General features: G+C 35.7%; 1 protein-coding gene across 4 annotated transcripts in view; it reads right to left on the bottom strand.

The window, feature by feature from the left end:
• ATP9B (ATPase phospholipid transporting 9B (putative)) overlaps positions 1 to 21846 on the bottom strand; it is a 163819-nt gene that overhangs the window by 42606 nt on the left and 99367 nt on the right. For all 4 annotated transcript variants that reach the window (XM_054057837.1, XM_054057836.1, XM_054057839.1 and 1 more), the window contains exons 12-13: positions 12617 to 12777; positions 2141 to 2283 (exon numbers count right to left, since the gene is read on the bottom strand). In XM_054057837.1, coding sequence (XP_053913812.1) covers positions 2141 to 2283; positions 12617 to 12777 — 304 coding nt within the window. The remainder of the gene's footprint in view (positions 1 to 2140; positions 2284 to 12616; positions 12778 to 21846) is intronic.

Here is a 21846-nt window from a genome sequence, read left to right as displayed (position 1 = left end):
AAACTTCCAAGGCATACAAAAACATATTTGCTGGTAAAAACATTTTAACGTTTCTCTATTGAGCCTCTTTTAAGCACATACTCTGAAAAGCCAGAATACAAGTGCTTCTTAAAATTAAACAGAACTACTGGGATTGCAAGTGGCATAACGTGGGTTGAAAAAAAAAAACGCCAAAAAACAACTAGAACAAAAGCAGGGTTGTTTCTCTTTGTATATGTAAGTCAATTAGATGTATCCTTTCAAAGCTTTATAAATGTAACACAGTATTTTTGCTTGGAAAAATACAGCATCACTAAATTTTATGTTGTGAAAAAGAATTTTTTTTAAGGAGAAAAACTTTGGTTTTAATTACTGTTGTATTAGGTTAAGTGTATTTGTTGTCTTTCTAGCAGCAGAACTACAGCAGGTTTTTTTTTAATTCTTTTTTCTTTCTCAATCAATTTTTTATTTCTCAAACAGACTAGTAGGAGTCAGAATATAATTGTAGAGTTGGGCGAATGAACTATTAGCATTTTCTTTAGCAAGCCTCTTAAAATTTTCTGTACAGTCTAACTGTAAGCAGAATACCTCAACACTTGAACTGCATTTCCTCTTCAGTATGGTATCTGGATTCTCCATCAGAAAAGTATAATGAGTATACATTGGTTTCGCTTACAATGTAGCGCTTTGGGAAAATGTACTCAACTGCATTGTTTTGAAAATTCATTATTTTCAACATACTTCCCTTTCTCCAAACGTATTCTATAAATTACATATTTCAAGTCTTTGATGAGACAGCACTCTTAAAAGTTACATAAATTATAATGATGAAGGGTGCAATTAAAATCAATAAGCAGTTTCAAATAGCATACAGATCATTAGCTAACTGAAACAAAACTTGTTAAAAGAACTGTTCGCTTGCTTTGAAGAATTACTACACTATAATTAGCAATACACGTTTCTACATACTAAGAAAGGAGGTGGCAGTCGTCTTTATCTTTTACAAAACAGGAGAACAGCATTCGGAAGTGTACACGCTAACATACGTACTTATAGAAAAAAATGAAAGCATATTTTGAAACTGTGACAATATATTAAATTTACATTTCATTTTGAAATGTGCAGTAATGGGAGTGTTCAGCATGGGATGAAATGTAGGACTATTTCAAGCAGAAAGAGATGTAAACTATGTATTATGCTTTCTGAACAGTACAATAGAGTCCAACCTGTGCCCCCCCTCAAATGCCTTCTCACTATTTTGAGCTATATGATATTTAATGTCACTAAAAGATTTCTTCAGTTGTTTGGGAAACATATTTCTCAGTTCAAAAGTTCAGCTTCTTATAAAAACAGTATGTCCACCAGAACTGATCTATTCAATCACAGAAATAATCAAGAAATGAGAAGAAATACCATATTTCTACAGAATTTAACTTGACATCTGTTATAATATTTTTCAAAATAAACTTTAAGATTTCTTAAATACATCTAGAACTAAGAGTGTGGTAGAACTATAACAAGTTTCAGCCATAACAGCTGACAGCAGCCTAGCACAAGCTATTACTTCTTCACACACTTACCTATACTCTGATTCTGGTAAGTGTTGGGTTTCCCAATATACTAAGTCAGGCGTAGTAACAGTTCACAGTTAAGAAGATGAAATCATACAGCAGCTCTAGAACTGGTCTTTGTAACATAAAGAGCAACTAACTTCATGGGAATAATGATGTCATTTTGGAGACCAATCTTAAGATTTGTTGTGTAAAAAACTTGCTTTCTGGAAGTCCATTCTTAACTGTTACTATCATACAATTTTGCAGTAGAAGGAGGTGCAGAATAAAACAGCAACCTGAGCGCTAATCCAGAGTCTTTTCAGAGTGATATATATGGTACTCTTAACTAATGTTATCCAGTGTGCTACTGCTATAGTAGGAGTGTTCCCACTGGAATAAGTTAGATTACCACCAAACACCGACTTTAAAATTTAAGTACCAGCCTACCTAAGCCTACTGGTACTGATACAAAGTCCTCAAGCACATGCTTGAAACTTCACTGAAAAACAAAAATCAGTATACCTGCTCTTATATAGCACACTCAAATATAGAATAAAGTTTAGAAATTTTGTAAAGACATCATATTTCAGAATTGTAACCTGATATACCTGTTTTATCCGTTAGTAAATAAACTAATCGTCCCAACTCTTCTGGTATGGTGCTAGTTCGAACAACTGTTCCAGGAATATTCTCATCTTTCATAATCATCCACCCATAGGCTGCCTTACCCATGTCCAAGTTCACACGTAAACTGCAAAGGAAATTTAAATCACAATCAGTGTGAATATTAGGCAAAGTGAAAGTTCTAATAATCAAAATAAAACCAGAAGCTCTTTTTAGGATACCTAAAAAAAACCCCAAACCAACCCAAAACCAACTTAACACTATATGCACCAAAATTTTTTGAATAATGCTTTTGTTACGTGTTTGTAGAGTATACATCACATGAGAAATTCAGGGTCTGTCTCATACTTTTAGAAGCTACTGCAATATACACAAATGCAATGAAATAGACTGCAGCACTCTATGGAGATTCTTAACATAATTATATTACTACACTTATACAGATGCAAATATTATATACATTTCATGAACAAGAACAGATTGCTCTTCAAGTCACAGGTTTTAACTGCTTAAAAAAATCACACCACCTATGTTTTCTGTATGATCTGAAAGTACAAGTATTTTCTTATCTCTTCAAGTCACTGTTTTTTAAAAAACAGATTTTTTTTTTTAGGAAAGTACAACTATTTTGTCAACTTCTCTTTCCTACCACAACCAATCAACGATGTTGCCGTCCTTTCCAAAAGGCTCTCTACCACAAAATGAGAATCGTGCCCTGGCAGTGAAATGCAGCCTCACGGGACAGCATGTGGCCTGGAGTTCACTGCTAGCACCAACACAGAACCTTTGCGCAGCTCTATGCAATGTGCAGCAAGTTTTACTGATTATACATAGAAGAGCAAAATCAAAGTATTTTTTCCAGTTTACTCATCATCTGCATATTTATTTGTTAACATGTCCACGTCTATGTGACACAAAAATCAATTGCCCTTGCACCTTGTATTCCTATGTTAAAATAAAGTCTTCACTCATGCTGGTCAGAGATAACTTTAATCACATTGCTCCTCCACAAAATTAAATGCTCCCACTCAAAACTCTATGCCACATTGTTCCAAAACTTTAAAATGCTACTTTTCTTTAGCTATTCACCATATTCTTGCTACCATTTCAGAGAATAGTGACTAAGAAATAGGCACGTGTTCATTTGTTCACTCTGCTCTAACAGAAAAAAAAAACCAACCCAGCTGGGACAGTGGCTGCGTGAACTGTTAGTAGCTAATTTTCCAGGGCACAGGACTCAAGCGTCCCAAGTTTAGTAACAGGTTTACAGTAACATGACTATTAAAACTGTTCAAAGGTACAGATCAATGTCAAAATACTCCTAATGCACTTCAGACCTTTTTGAACAGTCCTGAAGTGCTGCTTTACCACATAACCAAAACAGCGCCACAGTTTTCATCTGGCCTCTCGCAAACACAGCAACAGATTGATTGCGAATTACCTGAGGTAACAGTGGAGGGAGTAGTGAGTGACAAACTGCAATATCCCATAAAGAAAAAATGCATTTAACTAGAATTGTCAGAACAATTGAGATTTCAAGACACACTGAAAAAATTCAGTTTATTCCACACTCCCTCCTTCCTGAATATGTACAGCAGAAGTGTGTTTCGGCACAAAAAGAAACAAGCCTTTGTGACATAAGATTCTTGACCATTCGAGATGTTTTTTGTTTTTTAACTAGGTCTTATTTTCCCACTAAAATCATCATCATCATCATCAGGAAACCATCCTTCTACCTAGTGATATTCCCCAGTTAGTTCTGCAATATCATACCTAACCTTCAGCTGTCTTCCGACACACAAATTTATAAAACACAATTAGAACAGACAACAGAAGGAAGACTCTACCAGATTTTTTTATTTGAAATACTGCAGTATAACAAGGACAAAAATGCTAGAAGTCACTTGTGCCTGTCTGGTTAACTACAGTTTTAACCTGCCTTAACCAATCTAGAGGCACTACTGAGCAACCAGTATTTTTATTATGTAAGTCTGTTAACTCACAGAGTTAGAGAGAGTACACGAACCAACACTTCACACTGAGAGTTGTATTAGTCAACAGAAGGAAGAGCAAAAGATTTACTCATTTTAGGGATGAGAATATGCTAGTTAGCCAGTCAAGTACAAAGGGATGCTGTCTAGCTTGAGAAGAGAAACACGAGTACACTTCCTTTATTTAAGAACATCTAGATATTTGCTCTAGCCAGGAATGAGTAGAGTAAATGAAGGATGAAAGCTGCTCATTACCCAACTTCAAAGAGACATTTGGGCTTAAAGTATTTTTTTCTCTACCTGGGCTACTGAGACAGGATTTCTGTGATGAAGGCTCTTACTTCAGAGCTGCAGTCTCAGGTATATGGCACACAAAGGGAAAAATCCACATGGCTGCTCTACCAATGGAGACCTACAAAGTCATCTAGATAGGAAAAACTGTAATTCAGTACGATTAGATCAGAAAAGTCTCTCAAAGTGTAGTTCGTATCATCACTTGCATCTTTTATAAGCACGTGTGTTACATGATTTTGATGTTCTAAATGCTCTCTATATGCATTTAATTATAGTCTCACTTAATTATAACATAAAATAGGCAGCTTCTGTTGCTGAGCAGTGAGAGGAAACCTGTTTTTCAAAGCATCAAGACTTTTTAGGAATTACCCTAGCTTTCCAGCATGCATTGCTAAGTGCAAGAGATTGCATCCTCTTCATGGTGATGGACCTGACAGAAAACTGGCACCACTGGCCTCCAGAGAAGTAATGTCCCCTAATGACAACTACAGTCCAACACAGCTCTCTTACTCACAGAGAGATACTGGGTACATGCTTGAATTGTTAAGATAAATAAAGAATTAAGCAAGAATCAAATAAACAAATAATTATAGCTATAGATGCATTTTCAGTATTAATTCTAAAATTAGTACCCTGTATCATGCTCTGACTTCCTTCACTTTTTGCTTGTTGTCTTAGAGGAAATTTTTGTCTTTGAAATCACTGCAGCTATCACCCACCACATTACAGGCGTGGCTGTAACACTAAAAATGATGGAGGCCTGTGGATACCGCATTTGCTTTTGAAACTAGAGATCTCTCCAACAGAGCTTCACAGAAACAGATACAAATACTTGACTGAAAAGAGAAAGAATTTTTACATTACATAACATAACATAACATAGCATAACATATAACTTACTTATAACTTACAACATACAACATACAACACACCATACCATACAACATACCATACCATACCATAACATAACATCACATGGAGATACTAACCTTACTCAACATCAAGAGACTTTCGGCACCTGACAATATAAGCTATCAATTCTCATAAATCCTTTGAGGACTTTAAGAGACCTCAATATATAACCAAAAACATTTTCATTTTCATTCACCATTTTTTAAATCCTTCTAAATTTCATCGCATTTACAAGATTTCATACGTATCAGTTATTAATGAAAACGCACAGAACAGCATCATATATAGCATTAGCACTGCTGTATCAGTAACACTGATTTTTAGTAATCTAAATAACATGCAGTCTTCAGACACAGTATATTAGCATGGGTCTTTGAAGGCTGTTGCAGAGAATCAGCAAATTTAGTAAACATAGTGTGAAGTTTCTTGTCTCTCATCTAGAGCAGGCAAATCTAATGTGACTTTTATTCAGCTTGGGGATTTATTCCACTAAGAGCCAGGGTGGCATTTCTCTGCAACTCAGCTTTAGAACAAGTCAATAACACAGCATTTCAGAATCCACACTGCTTTTTATTTCAAGTTAAAACCAGATATTTTGCTTTCATTCCCTCAAAAAACATCAGTAGTGTTTCAGGCTACACAAATTCATATTTACTGGACTTCTAAATTGCATTTTTTCCCAAATGGTAAAAACATTAGGATCCTTTGTAAAGATTTCTGATTTTGTTTGTAGTCAAAATGGACAAATTTGCCAATAAGCAAGGACCTTCATTGAGAAGGTTTCAGACATAAATTTAGAAACTCTAGAAACATTCTGCTTTCACGACTCAGTGACAAACAATCAAGACCTAATGGAGTTAGCAAAGACAATTTTGTGAACAATAATTGCGTGCCTAATAAAATTCAAGTATGAATTTGAATCAAAATCGTACAAGTTTTATTTCAGCTTTGGCAGGCAGGAAGAACTTCCTAAGCAGTTCTGCATATAAGCAGATGTTTTGTAGCAAAAACCAAAGCCCTGCTAATATTCCAGATACAGTAAGAGTACCCATAGCGGTAGCCAAAATAAACAAGTTAAGTGAAACAATCTTTATTTTCAGGACTTAGCTTTCCCAGTAAAATACCGAAGATCATATGTGGGTCATGTTAGTACCCAATACTGTATCCAATCCCCTATGGCTACACTCCTCACCTTCCCTTATCGCTACCTGATTGAAACAGCCATAAACCATACACAGATGTACACAGTATTTACAATTTAGAAAATAATATGGAATAATTTAAAAATTATTTGTCAAGAAACAAGCAGAAGTGTTTTAACTTCAAAATGCCTATAAAGTTAGTTCTTCACAGAAAGTGATTTTTGAAGACTGGCAGTAAACAAATAAAACCAGAACGAAACAGGAGTTACTTCTTTTAAACATAATATTCAAATAAATAAAAATCAATCCATAGCTCATCCCTTTTATTTCCCCTAATTCCCCTTCTCCTATCTTTTATTTGGAGAGGAAATTTGAATACAATAGACCTTTTTTGCTTAGCCCACTATGAAATTTTTTATTTAGTATTCTCTGCTGTCTGATGCTCCCAAGAAAAGCCTCAGATCTGTGTTTTTGTTTGCTTCATGATTGGTCTCAGTAGTTCTCTTGGCCTAATTTTTCTAAAATGTATCTATTAAACAAGCATATAAAAGAAAATGAAAGAAGGTACACACAGCACTTTACACAAAACCCAGCCAATGAATGTAACATGAAAAGAGAATTTAATCCTACACTTTCGTATTTAAATACATGTGGCAAAAAATGCCCATCAACCTTGTATTGCTATAGTGACTGTGGCGCATGTAGTTTTTCAAGGGTTACATGCAATCTCGGTACAGATAATTAGATGTTGTAACATAGGTAGAACTTAGAACTCCAGGAGGAAATGTGGGGAATAATTAATAAGAAAATTAATCTATGAATTTCTTACAGTCTGAAAACACAGCGGAGTGCAAAAGAATGCATGTCAAACAAGCACCTTGGCACAAGAGATATCGTGTATGCAGCTTAGAATAACAATAATCACTTCTATTAAAAATGTTTCTTTGTTATTTTGACATTTATCAGGTCAGATGCCTTCTTTCTTTAAGCCTCTTATAAAATGGCAACAATTTTGACATTAGATATCTAATAAGAATAATTTTATAAAACATTTAGCATATTTTTAGTGTATTCCAGATCGGTTTGGTCTTAACTACTATAATATTATTAGATTAAAAACAGAAAAACAACTAAGAGCAAATGGCAAAGCTGCAAGTTTAAAAAGAAAGCATATCTACTACAATACATCAGTTAAAAAATGACCTTTTTTTAAACTGATCATGCTTTCTCTGCATAGCACCAGTATCAGACGTCTTAAGAAAAGCACAAAGCTAGCTCAGGTTAGCATACAGCACCAGAACAGGCACAGTAAGACTTATGCTTAGCATGAAACACACACACCATGGGTCCTGTTGCATGAAGAATTCAAAATTAGTTCCTAAAACATCAAGAAGCTTCATATAATATTTTTAGTCTCTATCTAGATTGCATTATATATCATGGTATGGTATAGAAGCCTAATACAACACATTTATAAGGATTGCTTAAACTACTTTATGAGCTGCTCCTTAAGTCTTCCACACTGAAAGCTTTGCATTGTATACCTAACGTATATTCTGTCCATATATGTGACACTACATAATCGATACTCTCACATCTATACGTTATACAGATGAGAGCTCCAACGTGGACAGAACAAACTGCAGCATGACTGAAAGCATAGCTGCTTGCTGCTGTTAGACACTACAGTCCTACATAGATGCAAATTCCCTTGGTGCCAGAATACACAGAAGAACACTGAATAAATGTTCCTTTTAAATGTTTGCATGATGCCGTATGTGATTGGATATTAATGAATTTATGATACAAGACTTCATAGCAGTGTTCTTCCCAATGCCCACTGAAAACAGACTGACGTATCTTGAAGGATTTTCTATAAATGCTCCTCTTAAAGACCCAGAAAAAAGCACCCAGAAGCCAGAAGTGTCCTAAACCTTCACTACACAAGTGCAAGGCAGTTCCTTCCAGATGTTTAGGACAGCTTATTTTGGCAGAATGGTTCAGTGTCCAGGAGTCCTGGAGTGTCTGAAGGGAAGGACAAAAGATAGTTTCTTTGTATGCCAAAACTAAAGGATCATCTGAAAAAGATGACAACTATTAAGTCCCTGTCAATCCAGCTTTAAACTGCTACTAAATATAAAGCCTGCCCGATAAACATTTTTAACAGACTCCTAGTCAATGCCGTATAATCTTACGGTAAATACTCTACAGATCTTAACAGCTAAATGGAAGTATGAACAGCTATAGGCTTCACATGCCTGTATACGCAAGGCAGTAATTTCACCAAATACTGCTTGACTAAAACTAAATTACCTTGAAAAACCTACCTTGATACACTTTTTTTGGAGTAAAACAACAAACAAATAAAATGACTCATGTCAAAGTGCAATTCACTTTTTCTCTCAAGGTGTTGAAGAAGACTGGACAGTGAATTAATAAAGACCCATTACTTGGTGGTGGAGGGAAACAGGTTTGGTGGTGCAGTACCACCTCTAAGGCTAGCAATTTCTTTGGCCTTGGCTGTCAGTTCTGAACTTATTACTATGGCAGCTCAAGCAAACTGATGAAGAGAGGCTAAAACCAAATGCTATGGGAAAGGACAAAACTGTTTTGTGGCAAGACTCTCTAAGAGCCCAACCATCTTCCCTGCACCCATATAACACTGGGATTTTCAGATCAGTACTTCAGAGTGGGTATCTCGCATCCCACATTGACTGAAGTCTCTTCTGTCCTCTTGTACTGAAAAATACAAATAACGGTAACTGACAGCTTTTTAGAAAAAATATCTAAAATAACTAATCAAATTTGTAGCAACAAAATATGAAGGAAAAACTCAAGACTTACAGGATTTGTATCAGAATTTTACATGTGTACAGTAAATGTCTTCATTTCCACACAAAAGGTAAATTAAACTCTCCTGATAAAAATGTAAGCCTGATTTTAAAAAAGATATAAAATTAAAAAGAACTTATTTATAAACTACAGTGATAGATTTTAAGTGGCTAACAAGGTAAAAGACAGCATAACGATGATAAAGCTCTACCTCATCTTCCCCTACCCAAGGTGCTGACTTTTCATTAGTGTGACTGTTTTTATCCTCTGCCCTCTATCATTCAGAAAACAGACAATCCAAAAAAATACAAGTTGTTCAACCAAAGGACACTGCTACTTAAAAAAAAGAAAAAAAAAAGAAGTACCAGGCCTAAGAACTTTGAGCAGGCAGCACGGACTCGAGTACACATGCTTCCCACAGCCTGCCCATAACTGCAGCAGGTGACATAGTCAGACAAGGTCTTGTAAACTATAGGAGAATATGTTTCAGTCAACAATTTTATTTAAAACAAGTAATGAAAGGGTCTCAGTGACACTGGAGGAACCTATGGATAGGCATGAATGCATCTCAAAGTGGTTTAAAGCCAACTAGAAAAAAACCTAAGAATACTAAGGAACATGGAAAAAACTCAGAGAAAGGGTGAGCATAAACCTAGAGAGACTTCTTTAGCTTTTGACAGTTTGTCAAGGACTTGCTTTCTTTCCCACTTTCCTCAAAATTTTAAGAAGCTCAAATAGATTAACTTTGTAGGGAGGCAGATTGCCTACGAAGGCTCCCTGGGCTATGCTTCCTCCATAGGGGAAAAAGAAACAATTGCATAAGAGTAATTTTTAAGGGTCAAATGTGTCCAGGGGTGTGGAGCTGTCCAAAACATTTGTGAATAATGTTCTAACTTACAACCAATTCAGGGCTGGGCTAAGATTTCAGTGTTAGTTTATTACTATTTTTATTCCATTTTGCGTAATTCCTTGTACACTACAGAATGTGTGCAATGTTGTGGTCTGTTTTTTTTGGGAGTGTGTGGAGGGGGGTTGGGTTTTAGAATCATAGAACAGTTAGGGTTGGAAGGGACCTTAAAAGATCATCTAGTTCCACCCCTGTCTGCCATGGGCAGGGACATCCCACTAAATCAGGCTGCCCAGGGTCCAGTCCAACCTGGCCTTGAACACTTCCAGGGATGGGGCATCCACAGCTTCCCTTCACAACCTGTTCCAGTGTCTTACCACTCTCATGGAGAAGAATGGTTTTGGGGGTATTATTTGTTTGGTTGTGTTTTGTTGGGTTTTTTTTTAACAGTTAGTTTATATTTATACTTCTGAATTTTTCCATGCCTCACAGTAATACCCTTCACCCTTTATCTAGAGGAGCACTTAGGATGCAGCAGAATCACTAAAACACATTGAAAAAAACTCCATACTTAGAAACTTCCTGAATTCTCTAAAACCACCCATCAACACATTTCACGTGTGCATAAATTCAGACAAACTTTGCCTCTACCTGTAAAGCCTACTCTCCCATGTTCATTTCTTTTACCTAACCTGTTAAAAGCTCATTATTTCTCCCATATAGCTAATTAAAAAATAACGAGAGGACACAACACCTGGTGCTTCAGTATCATTTGCCTTGTGATTTTCATCTCCAAGAGTTTACACTCTGAATACAACCTAAGTAAGACACTTCCATGCTCAACATCCAGAAAAGAGGAATAAAAGTGTAGTTACATTTGAACACTGGCATGACTGGATTTGTCTATTTTGCTGACAGCGTGGGAAGAGACCCTGTACATGAATGATCTAAGTTGAAGAAAATTTGGTACAGAAATAGATAAACCTCTAGAGAGAAAAGCATTCTCTGATATACTGCTCTCTGATCTTCCACAGGATAACTATAAGGTCCATCTCAAAACTAAAACCATCACATTCTCTGATACTTGCACCTTGTATATTATCTCCCACAAGCAACTGAAAAATGGGATTAGGTGTATACTAGAAAATATTTTTGGAAAAGAACTATTCCACAAATCCACTAAACCACTCTTAAGTTGAAAAGGAGCTGCTCAATAAACATGTGTTTCAATAGTATATGTTGAACTGTCAATATGGAGTCAAATTTACTCACAACACCTATCTGCCCTCAATCCTCTTGCATCCAGTAACTAAGATACACCTGTCCTTTAAACATTTTAGTAAGTTTTAGCTTAGAATGTTTATTATAGAAGAATAAAGTGACCAAAAAATGATCCTTTATACTCTTAGCTCATTTTTCATTTCATTTGCTAGTATCAAGTTGGTCAAATATGGTACAGCTCCCTTCATGCAGACACGTACTTTAAAAACGTGAACACAGTGACGCATAGGTCACATAAACTCAGATTAAAATAGCTAATGATATCCTACTGGTTTGTGGTTCATTTGCTTGGTTTTTCTTCTTATACTACATGGATTTAAATACTGTTTGCAAACCTAAGGGGATAGGTCTTAGACTTAAGTATGGTTTAGCTCATGCTAACTCTGTGGCTAGCCACAAGGCTTAGCGAATGATGTTTCTTAAACTAAAGAGTTATGGGAAGCATCTAAAATTAACAATCACCTTAATCTAAACCGTGGGTATTTTAACAGGAGAGAGCATTTCCATTTTGTAAAGGCAATACCCATTCAAGGAAAAAAATTCATTTCAGAGTCAGTGTTCTCACTTCTGTGTCCACAGAAGACTTGATTACACACATGGATATTATTTCCTGTTCCAGTTTATCTGCAATTTGAATATACAGTAGTCATGGCTAATGAATTAATTCAGGGCAAGGCTCTACTTGGTTACACATGTTAAAAGTCCTCTCATTTTAAAAGTGCACCTACATTATTCAGCCATTCAATTTAAATGAATCATTGTTGTAGTAAAAAGTCTTTTTTTTAACCACAGAAATTGAACATTTTCAGTATTTATGCTTTAAAAATAAAATTCCAAACCATACCTAACAGCTCATTCAAATACCTGTTTCCTAAAACCGCATTCTCAAATAACCAAGATTGTATCCCTATTAATACATTTATGCTAGTAAAGGATTAGATATCCTGATTACTCCAGCAAGATGAACATTATACAAAAAAAACCCAACAGTATTGTTTTCTGTACAGTGATCCTTCAAGAATCAGCAGATTTGTTGGCACCTTCTCCTTCAGCTTCCTGATAAGATCAATTTCCTTCACAATGAGAAGCAAGTATAAATTTCAAGAAAGCCACATTCAGTGAAATTAGACATCTGTGTTTTTCTTTCATTCTTATACATACCTGATTGGGATGATATAGGAAAACAGGAGGAGGAACCGGAAAAGGTTGCGATACCATGGGCCTACAAATCCTTGCAAAGTTACCATAACAACTGATAGTGCAACTAAAGCCAAAAACAGGGCTTTGGTCAATTGATTCAACTCCAGGTCCAGCAAGCCAACCTAGAGGAAGAAGTAAAAATCAAGTTAATCATGACTTTTTCTTAAATAGACTCTTTTGAAGTGCAAACAATAGCTATTACTGGCTTTTTTCCTACCTATTAAAAATCCACGCACTTTCAACAATTAACTGCATTTTGTTAACTCAATTGATTATTGTTCCTGTGCCTGCATGCAATGGATATTCCCTAGTTACAGGACAACAATTCCCAGAACCAGTGTGAATCATCCCAGCCAGGCCTTTTGAATGCCTTTATGTCAGACACATCCCTCCCCCACCTACTGATCCAGGATTGCAACACTGGAGGGCAAGGAGACAACACAATTAAAGAAGAACAAATATGCAGGAACAATTTTCTTCTGTTACATGTAGCAAAAATACCAGCACTGTGTATTTTACTTGTAGAGTGCCTACTGCTTATTTACTTCTAGAAGATCAGAAACCTGTCAGATTCAAGAACCAACGGACAAATGTGCATACCTTCTCATTCATACAAATGGTGTACTCTAATTTGCAAGTATACTCTATAAGCTACCCTGTAAATCTAAAGTAATTTCATAGGAATATTTTTTAATTTTATGAAGTTTTCAGTTATTTAATACAATAGAAAACAACAAACAAGTGGAATATCCATTTTCAAAAGAAAATACTAGGAAAGCTTCAACTTTCGATGAGCAAAAAAATACTTGGTTTAGAAACATTTTAGCAAAAACGTTAAGAGAGGCTATCTTCCACCTACTGCTTTTCATGAAAAAAATATTTTTAAGTTATGTAACTAAGACTCTCACCATTTCAATAATGTATGCTGTAAGCTAAATATTTATACTCCACTTTTTGGGATGCTCTTGTAGTCAGTAAAATATGTGGGAAAGTTACGTCAGGAAGTTTCCTATGGCCCATGACAGATGCCCCTTTTATCTCCAAGTCTTGCCAGTAAAACCAGTAAAACATAACACTTTCTTAGATAACAAACAGTCTGCAAAAACACAACTTTAAATATAGTTCTTAAAAATTCCAGCAACCTTGCTTATACATGAGCTGTCCATTCCCTAGAGAACCAGGCAGCTGAAGACCACAGCGGCTGATTTATCAGCTGCATTTAAAAAGCAGCACAACAAGGACAAATATCTTGCAATTTCCGCTGCTTCAACTACTACATAGTTTATGCTTGAATTATTGAGAAAAATAGGTTTTTGGATTAAAATGAAGAAAAATTAAGCCAGGGAAGTAGAGCATGTTTCAAAGCCCAGATCTTTTTGCGTTGACAAAGGCAGCCTAAGTTTCAGGCCTCGCTGAGGATCAGATGAAGTCATTATTCATTCAGTCAGGGAAAAAAGACTCAATTACCTCAACCTAAAGATGCTATCAATGAATGCAAAGCGCATATTTTACTCTATTCATCCAAATCCCATTAAAAAGTGAAAGGAATGATTTAATCTGGCCTTCTAGAGTTGGTCTTTTTTTGTAATAAAATAAAGAATCACTGTCTTGCAATATGCATAACCACTACCTCACACTTTTTTTTCCTGTATCATGGTAGTGAAAGCCTATCTCTCCCCTCAGCTCCCCCCTCCGCCCTCTGTAAAAACCCCACCCCAGAACAGAAATGAATAAAGAGCTTCTTTGGAAAGAATGCCACTTTTTGGACAGAAACATTAAATGTAGTCCACTGCACACTGCTACGTAGTTAATTCAAAGCATTAATACCTTTCTAATTCATGAAGACAGATGTGAAATTAAGTTTGGAATCCAACAAAAATTTGTTTGGAGAGATATTAAGAGAGTTATAAAAGGTGATTATGAAAAATTTTCAAATCATAAATCACTTGCTCAAGAACATTTGGTTTGTTATAATAATGTTATTCTTTTTAATATTGTCTGTAGTCAATTTTAATATTTTCATTTAGTATAGCAAGTGAAGGCCATTAAAAAACCCTACTGAAGGTGGCATAAAAGAAAGTAAGTTTTAACAGAAATGCATTCTCCATTGCTCAAAAATTAGTTACTATAATGTACTTAATTAGTTTAATTCTGTGCCTTTACAGTTAACTTCTGCACTCACACTAATGAAATGCCGTTGAATTATCCAGAAACATTTAATGTAGGAATTTACTAACATTCTCTAACGTTTATCTGAAAATTTGAAAAGGGGGTAAACATAATTTTAACTACACTGTGATTTTTATCAAAGCATTTGTAAAATATACGATCTTGAGAAAAACATTTCTTTCCTTTTGAAAATAATCATAACCAGAATAATTATGACAGTGTAAGAAACAGATTAGTTAGGAACTGGAGTAATTTTCCACATTTATAGCTATTTCCCATATTAGAAAAGCAAATTTTCTTCTACTTGTCATAATATTTGTTCTATTTGAAACAACAGTATTAACAAAATTAAACACACCACTGGAAATTTGAATCTCCAAGGGAAAATTTGTACATAATGTCTAAGACAACTACAATAGTTTTGCAAAGGGGCTGCTCTACAGTAATGAACACAATAATTGCATGTATAATCTAAAATGCTACTAATGGCAACTGCAAATCCATTTAGCTCCTCTTTAATTTATGCACAAAGTTTTAAATAGCTAATGGTTCTCAGTAAAATAATGGCTTATATCATCAATAAAAAGTATGTCATTGTCTACTTGCACCAAATAAGCCTACAAGTTTTTAAAATACTTTGGTTTTGAATGAGGGGGATGATTAAAGGTCTAAACACATTTTGGACCAGAAGGTAGAAGTCATTAAAATGCAAAATTTGACAACTAAATGTTGCACAATGGTAAAGATATATCAAAACAGTTCAGTGAGGTCATTATTTTATTGAATTACAGTTCAAAGTGCATTAGAAATAACTGCTCATAAATAGCCTTTTTTAAGTGTTTTAATTTAATAACATTCAAGTATTAAGGCAGTATGTTAGGAGAGACTTCCACCCTGCAAGCAAATTCCTCCACAAAAGTAATTGTATTTCAGTAACCAGTCTGGTTCTGCACTGACTACAATGAAATTTCATGGTGTATATGTTTGAGATAGTTTTCAGCTTTAATTTACACCATAAACATAACAATTTTCTTTCCTATTCTTAATACATGCTCTGAACTTAACCTTATTAAATCTTGAATACTAAGTCAATTATTCATGTTTTCATTAACTCTAGCCTAAACCTAGATGTAACAGCTATGCAAACAGTAAGGCAAGTATTTAAAATTACTAAGATTTAAATGACATATCTTTATTCTTTGGGCTGACAAAAACAAGCTTTACCTAAGAAAAATCATTCATGGCATTTCATCATTTATAAAAATTAATGTTTTTTACAGACTACTATATCGAGTTAGTTGCATATAACTCAACCCTTATGGCTTTCTTTAATAATATTAAACCTTTCTTATACTCCCTATGACTTCTATTAATATGTGTTTAAAGGCTCAATAAAGAGAGACAACATTATATGTCTACCTTAATCTTTGACACTAAACATGTACAGCAGCTCTGGAATCTTTTAATGTTTCTTCTTTGTTAAGTCTCCTAATTCTGAAGGCATTCCTGTGATTCAAATTCTTGACTGCTCAACAATCCAGGTAACACATTAAGGTAACATAATGAATCAAACCAAGTAAAGCAAGCAAATTCAAGTTTAGGAAGCATCTCTCCTTAATTCACTGTACTCATACATAAACAAACATAAATCCCCCCAAATCTTGCACAGAATATGTTACATTTTTTAATCAATATCTTACTTATTCATTTAAGCAGTAGATTCAAAAGTAGAAAAAGCAAAGAAAACACTGAAATAAAAAAGTGACCATTCAGTGAAAAGTCATCTCTGCCCCTTCTTTTCCTTTGATCCATTTTCAAACATCCCAATCACTTGTTTATTTGCATGAGTAAAAATGGCAAACCTTGAAAACATTTTCTGAAGCACTAAAAACCTATTACAAGTTTAATTCATTTTAGAATTAGAGCAATAATGGTGGTGGGGAGTGTGAGGGGATTCTACTCAACTTAGTAAAACTGAATTAAATTTAGTTATTCAGTGCACCCCAGTAGAGTTATACAAAAGTAATAACCAGAAAACAGTGTATTCGATTCCAGTAACATTTTCTGCATTTCCTGTGGAAAAAAAAAGTCTGCATCCTTCATGCTAGCTTTAATGCTACCCATTACCACTTCTACCAAACTGAAATGTTTGGCATTATATTAATATTGCAGATTTATGGAATGGAATAATGTCTATTCTATACTGATTTCAAGAAACTTCTAAAGATATTTAGCATTCATTGTATCCCAAAGAAACAAATTACAACTACTTATCTGTTTCTTACAACAAAATCAGCTCACGTCCAACAGATAGGCACTTAGAAGAGTAGAAATATTTTAAAACTCAGGACGAAATACATGGTTTATCATCCAAAGGAAGAAGAGCAAGCTATATAATATTTTTTAATGTTTTGGTAAGTATTCAAACCTAGAGGGTTAAATGCTCTTAAAAGCAAAATAAATTTCTTACAGTATGAAATCATCCTCTTGACTTGCCTGTTTTTACTTCAACAAGCCATTCATAAATGCAGAGCATGTGTGTTTGAAATAAACTTATCAATGCAGAAAAAAAAAATCCCTTTTGCACCTAGTAATATCTGTAATGCTAAATGAAATGAAAACTCAAACACTTCTTTCTTTCTCTGCTTCCTTTATTCACCCACATTATATTGTTGCCTCTTCCAGACTCAAAATCACTGGAGTCTGGATACTCAAAGTGAAACCTGAAAGTCCTTTCCAGGTTTTTCAGAGGTGCTCAGCCCTCTCTAGTTCAGTCCATATCCATAACTTTATTTAAACAGTGGACTCAGTTGTTTGAAGTAAGGCACTCACATTTTGACAAATACTGTCCACAGATTTAGTAAATATCTTAATTGTCCCTTCTTTTTTGATCGTGTGCTGATTTATCATGTCAATGATTTACTATATCTGTGGTAAAACACTGTTCACAAGATCAAAATGGGAGGAACTGAAAAGTGACCAATTCTTATTATCCAGTTAACACTGGATAATAACACTTTTTAACACTGATTAACACTTTTGCAGTTTGCCTAACCCTCCCAATATCTCTAAATATTCTTCAGTCTGATGTCTCTTCCTAGAATCAGTCTTTACATATAACAATGAAGACAAACAATTGATATTTATCTCTAACCTATTTCAGTATCTTGCTCTAATTTGACTGAAGGCTAAAAAGGAGACTTATGGCAGTATAAGAAATGCCATGTATAATTTGGTCAGCAGAGGGTGCTCAAGATTGGTGCTAGCTACTGTTTTCAAAAGCTGTCCATCAGTAACAGTACCAAGCACAGCACTATCTTCACAGAATCACAGAATCGCAGGAGTAGGAAAGGACCTCTATAGACCATCTAGTCCACCCCCCTTTCTAAAGCAGGTTCACCTACAGCAGGTTGCACAGGATCACATTAAGGCAGGTTTGGAATATCTCCAGAGAAGGAGATGCCAAAGCCTCCTTGGGCAGGCTGTTCCATTGCTCCGTCACCCTCACAGTTAAGGAAGTTTTGCCTCCTGTTCAGGTGGAACTTCCTATGTTCCAGCTGGTACCTGTTATCCCTTGTCCTGTCACGGGGTACAAATGAAAAGAGTCTGGTCCCATCCTACTGACATCCACCCTTAAGATATTTGTAGGCATTGATAAGGTCCACTCTCAGTCTTCTCCAGGCTAAACAGACAGAGCTCACCCAGTCTCTCCTTATAAGAGATGCTCCAGCCCCCAGCCATCTTTGTGGCCCTCCGCTGGACTCTCTCCAGTAGCTCCTTGTCTTTCTTGAACTGGGGAGCCCAGACTTGGACACAGGACTCCAGATGTGGCCTCCTTAGGACAGAGTAAGAGGGAGAGAATAACCTCCCTCAAACTGACGGCCACGCTCTTCTTAATGGACCCCAGGATACCACTGGCCTTCTTGGCCATGTGGGCACATTGCTGGCTTATGGTTAACTTCTTGTCTACCAGGATTCCCTGGTCTGTCTCCACAGAGCTGCTTTCCAGCAGGTCAACACCTCAACTGTACTGCTGCAGGGGGTTGTGCCTCCCAAGCTACAGAAGCTTACACTTGCCTTTGCTGACCTTCACTAAGTTCCTCTCTGCCCAGTTTTCCAGCCTGCCCAGGTCTTGCTGAACGGCAGCACAGCCTTCTGGTGTATCAGCCACCCCTCCCAGTTTTGTGTCACCAGCAAACTTGCTGAGGTGCACTCTGTTCCCTCATCCAGGTCATTGATGAATATGTCAAACAAGACTGGGGCCAGTACCGATACCTGGATAACACCGCCGGCCACAGGCTTCCAACTAGACTCTGCATCACTGATCACAACCCCCTGAGTTCTGCCATCCAGGCAGTCCTCAGTCCACCTATCTAACCCACACCTCCTAAGTCTACCTACAAGGATGTTGTGGGAGACAGTGTCAAAAGCCTTGCTAAGATTGAGGTAGACAACGTCCACCACTCTGCCCTTGTCTACCCAGTCAGTCATGCCATCATAGAAAGCTATCAGACTGGTTATGCATGACTTCCTCTTGGTCAACCCACGCTGACCACTCCTGATAACCATCTTCTTCAGGTCACACGGAGACCTCTGTTTCTGCATAATCTTCCTTGGCTGACAGCATTTACTTCATTTAGTTCAAAATGTTCAGAGCCAATTACTCAAAGGACTTTGGCAATTCAGGCTGTGTACTGGAACTATTATATTTCCTTTTTAGCAAAAAGTTACACTTTTTATACCTTTAGCCAGTCACACACTTGCAGCTTAGTGTGCCAGTAGTCATATGCTGTGTGACCATATGGGCTCCAATTTCTCTTTGTATTTGTCACACACAAGAATAATAAAAACATGCACAGAGGATATTAAGAAACTGAAAAGGTGAATGGCTTCTTAAATTCTGGCATCCATATAAGAATTATTCCGTATTAGTAACATCCCCTCCTCCTATTAGAACCTATCAGGAGGGAACATTTTCTCAAGACCACCCATCAATTTAATTACTTCAATAATCTAAGCTAACTAGTCATATTGAAAACTTCAACAATCAAAAGCATTCACACAGCAAAAACCTTAAGACATCCCTTTTTTTTTTTCAATTTAAACAATCTATGGACACAAGATTTCATGCAGAAGACATCCAGAGTTTCTAAGCACTCACAATCTTCCTTATATCCGATCAAAACTGATAAGACATGGAATTCTCTGGGAAAAGGGATCAGGATTTAAAGAGATCTGATTTTACACTGGAATACTACCTTCAAATTTATATTTAATCTGTAACTTTTAAAAATGCTTGTTATGACTTCTTTAAGCTTGATCACTACTAGCTTCACATCAAGGATTTTCCTAGCATTCTGTCAAGTAATCCGTTCTTTTAACAGTCAGAATACAGAAAAAGCAGCTTTACACATTACACACTATTATTAAAATATAGTCAATGGAGATGGGATTTTTTCAAATCTGACCAGATTAAAAATACATGGCTTACTCTCTTACAGATGAAAATAATCAGCTTTGCCAAAGTAGCTGCAAAACTGGCACAGGGAGAATGGGTCCCAAAGTTTTTGTTGTTAAGAATTTGTGATTATGTAATATAAATAAAATTTTTTAATGCCATTTATGTAAACAAGTAAGTGAAATAACTCAGTAATAGGTACTACTTCCTTCTGGAAAAGCACTTATAAAAGGGACCTAACAAACTGACATACATACAGCTGGCTGGTCTAAACTTTTTCATATAGAAAGCTGCAGACATTTAATTTTGTCATTACAGGAACAGAATTCATGTTGTATACATATACCATACTGTACGTGTAATAAGATTTCATAAATAGTATGAGAACCTTGTCTTTTTCAAAGACATCTTTGAAATTAAGCAAACACTTGAAAATACGTATCAAAAGAAATCCAAAATTTGCTTACTCCACATTAAAAATTAGGTGTTAGTAACTCAGCTCCCCATAGACTATCTAGACTAAGCTACTAGCAGAAATAATTACAGTTTTTAGAGTTTATCTCACAAAAGGGCTAGGGGAAGAGAGGTCAGACCTAAGGTTATCAAAACACTTACAGCAATTTTTCCATTAAGAGCTCAATTAAATAAATGAAACCAAGAACCACAAAGTTTATGCTTGTTTTAAGTTTTACCATTTCATTTTATCCTAAATCAACAGTAAGCTTAAAGACAGTCAAAAGGATCTTTTTCCCCCACTATATTTGAGTTTAAATTGTGAAGTGCATTTGAAAAATCCTTTCCATGTATATTTAATACATGGTACTTAATTATACCTTGCTATTTTAAAAGTTACAAGAAAGTGGGGAAAAAACCTGCTTCATCAAGTAAGAGTAGCACACATTAAGCTGGTGCTTATGCTGTAAAAATACAGTGAAATCAGAGCTGCAACCTTTCTTCATGGAAGTATAATTGAAGTAATATCATATATGCAATACAGAGATGATTAAAGTGACTGAGGCAACATTCCGAAGATGGATTCACCAATAATGCAAGTTTATAACTTAAAACTGAAGGAGGAATTAAAACAATCTCCTTTGGCAGTATGCAAAGATTCTTTCACGGGGGAGAACTTCTGGAATCTCCCTCTTCCTCCACTGTTCATATCTCAACTCCATCATCCAACCTGTATCGGCACAGGTCTGGATGCAAACACAACCACCTAGGTTTTCTTCCACAGAACATCAGGTTAAAAAAACTAAACATAAACACACCACAAAGCATCTCAGAATTTCTCTCAAAGCATTTACATCTGAATGCTATTCAGAAGAAATCTGAATACATCACTATATATAATAATATTGAAGAATCCAGAAAAAAAAAAAAAGGAGAAGGAAATTTGTAAGTTAGCAGAATCCAAGACAAGAAAAAGACAGAGCATTTTGACTGCATCTGCTTTTGTCTCTGTCCCTAGCTACTCCCAAGTATAAAATCTTGTTTGGATGCAAGCTGTGAAGAAATGTTTTAAAAATGTCGAAGCTGCATTTTGGAAGAAAAAGTTGTATGT

The sequence above is a fragment of the Cuculus canorus genome, chromosome 2, assembly GCF_017976375.1.
Source record: "Cuculus canorus isolate bCucCan1 chromosome 2, bCucCan1.pri, whole genome shotgun sequence".
In the NCBI taxonomy this organism is placed as follows: domain Eukaryota; kingdom Metazoa; phylum Chordata; class Aves; order Cuculiformes; family Cuculidae; genus Cuculus; species Cuculus canorus.
This window is presented reverse-complemented; position numbering and strand designations above follow the sequence as displayed.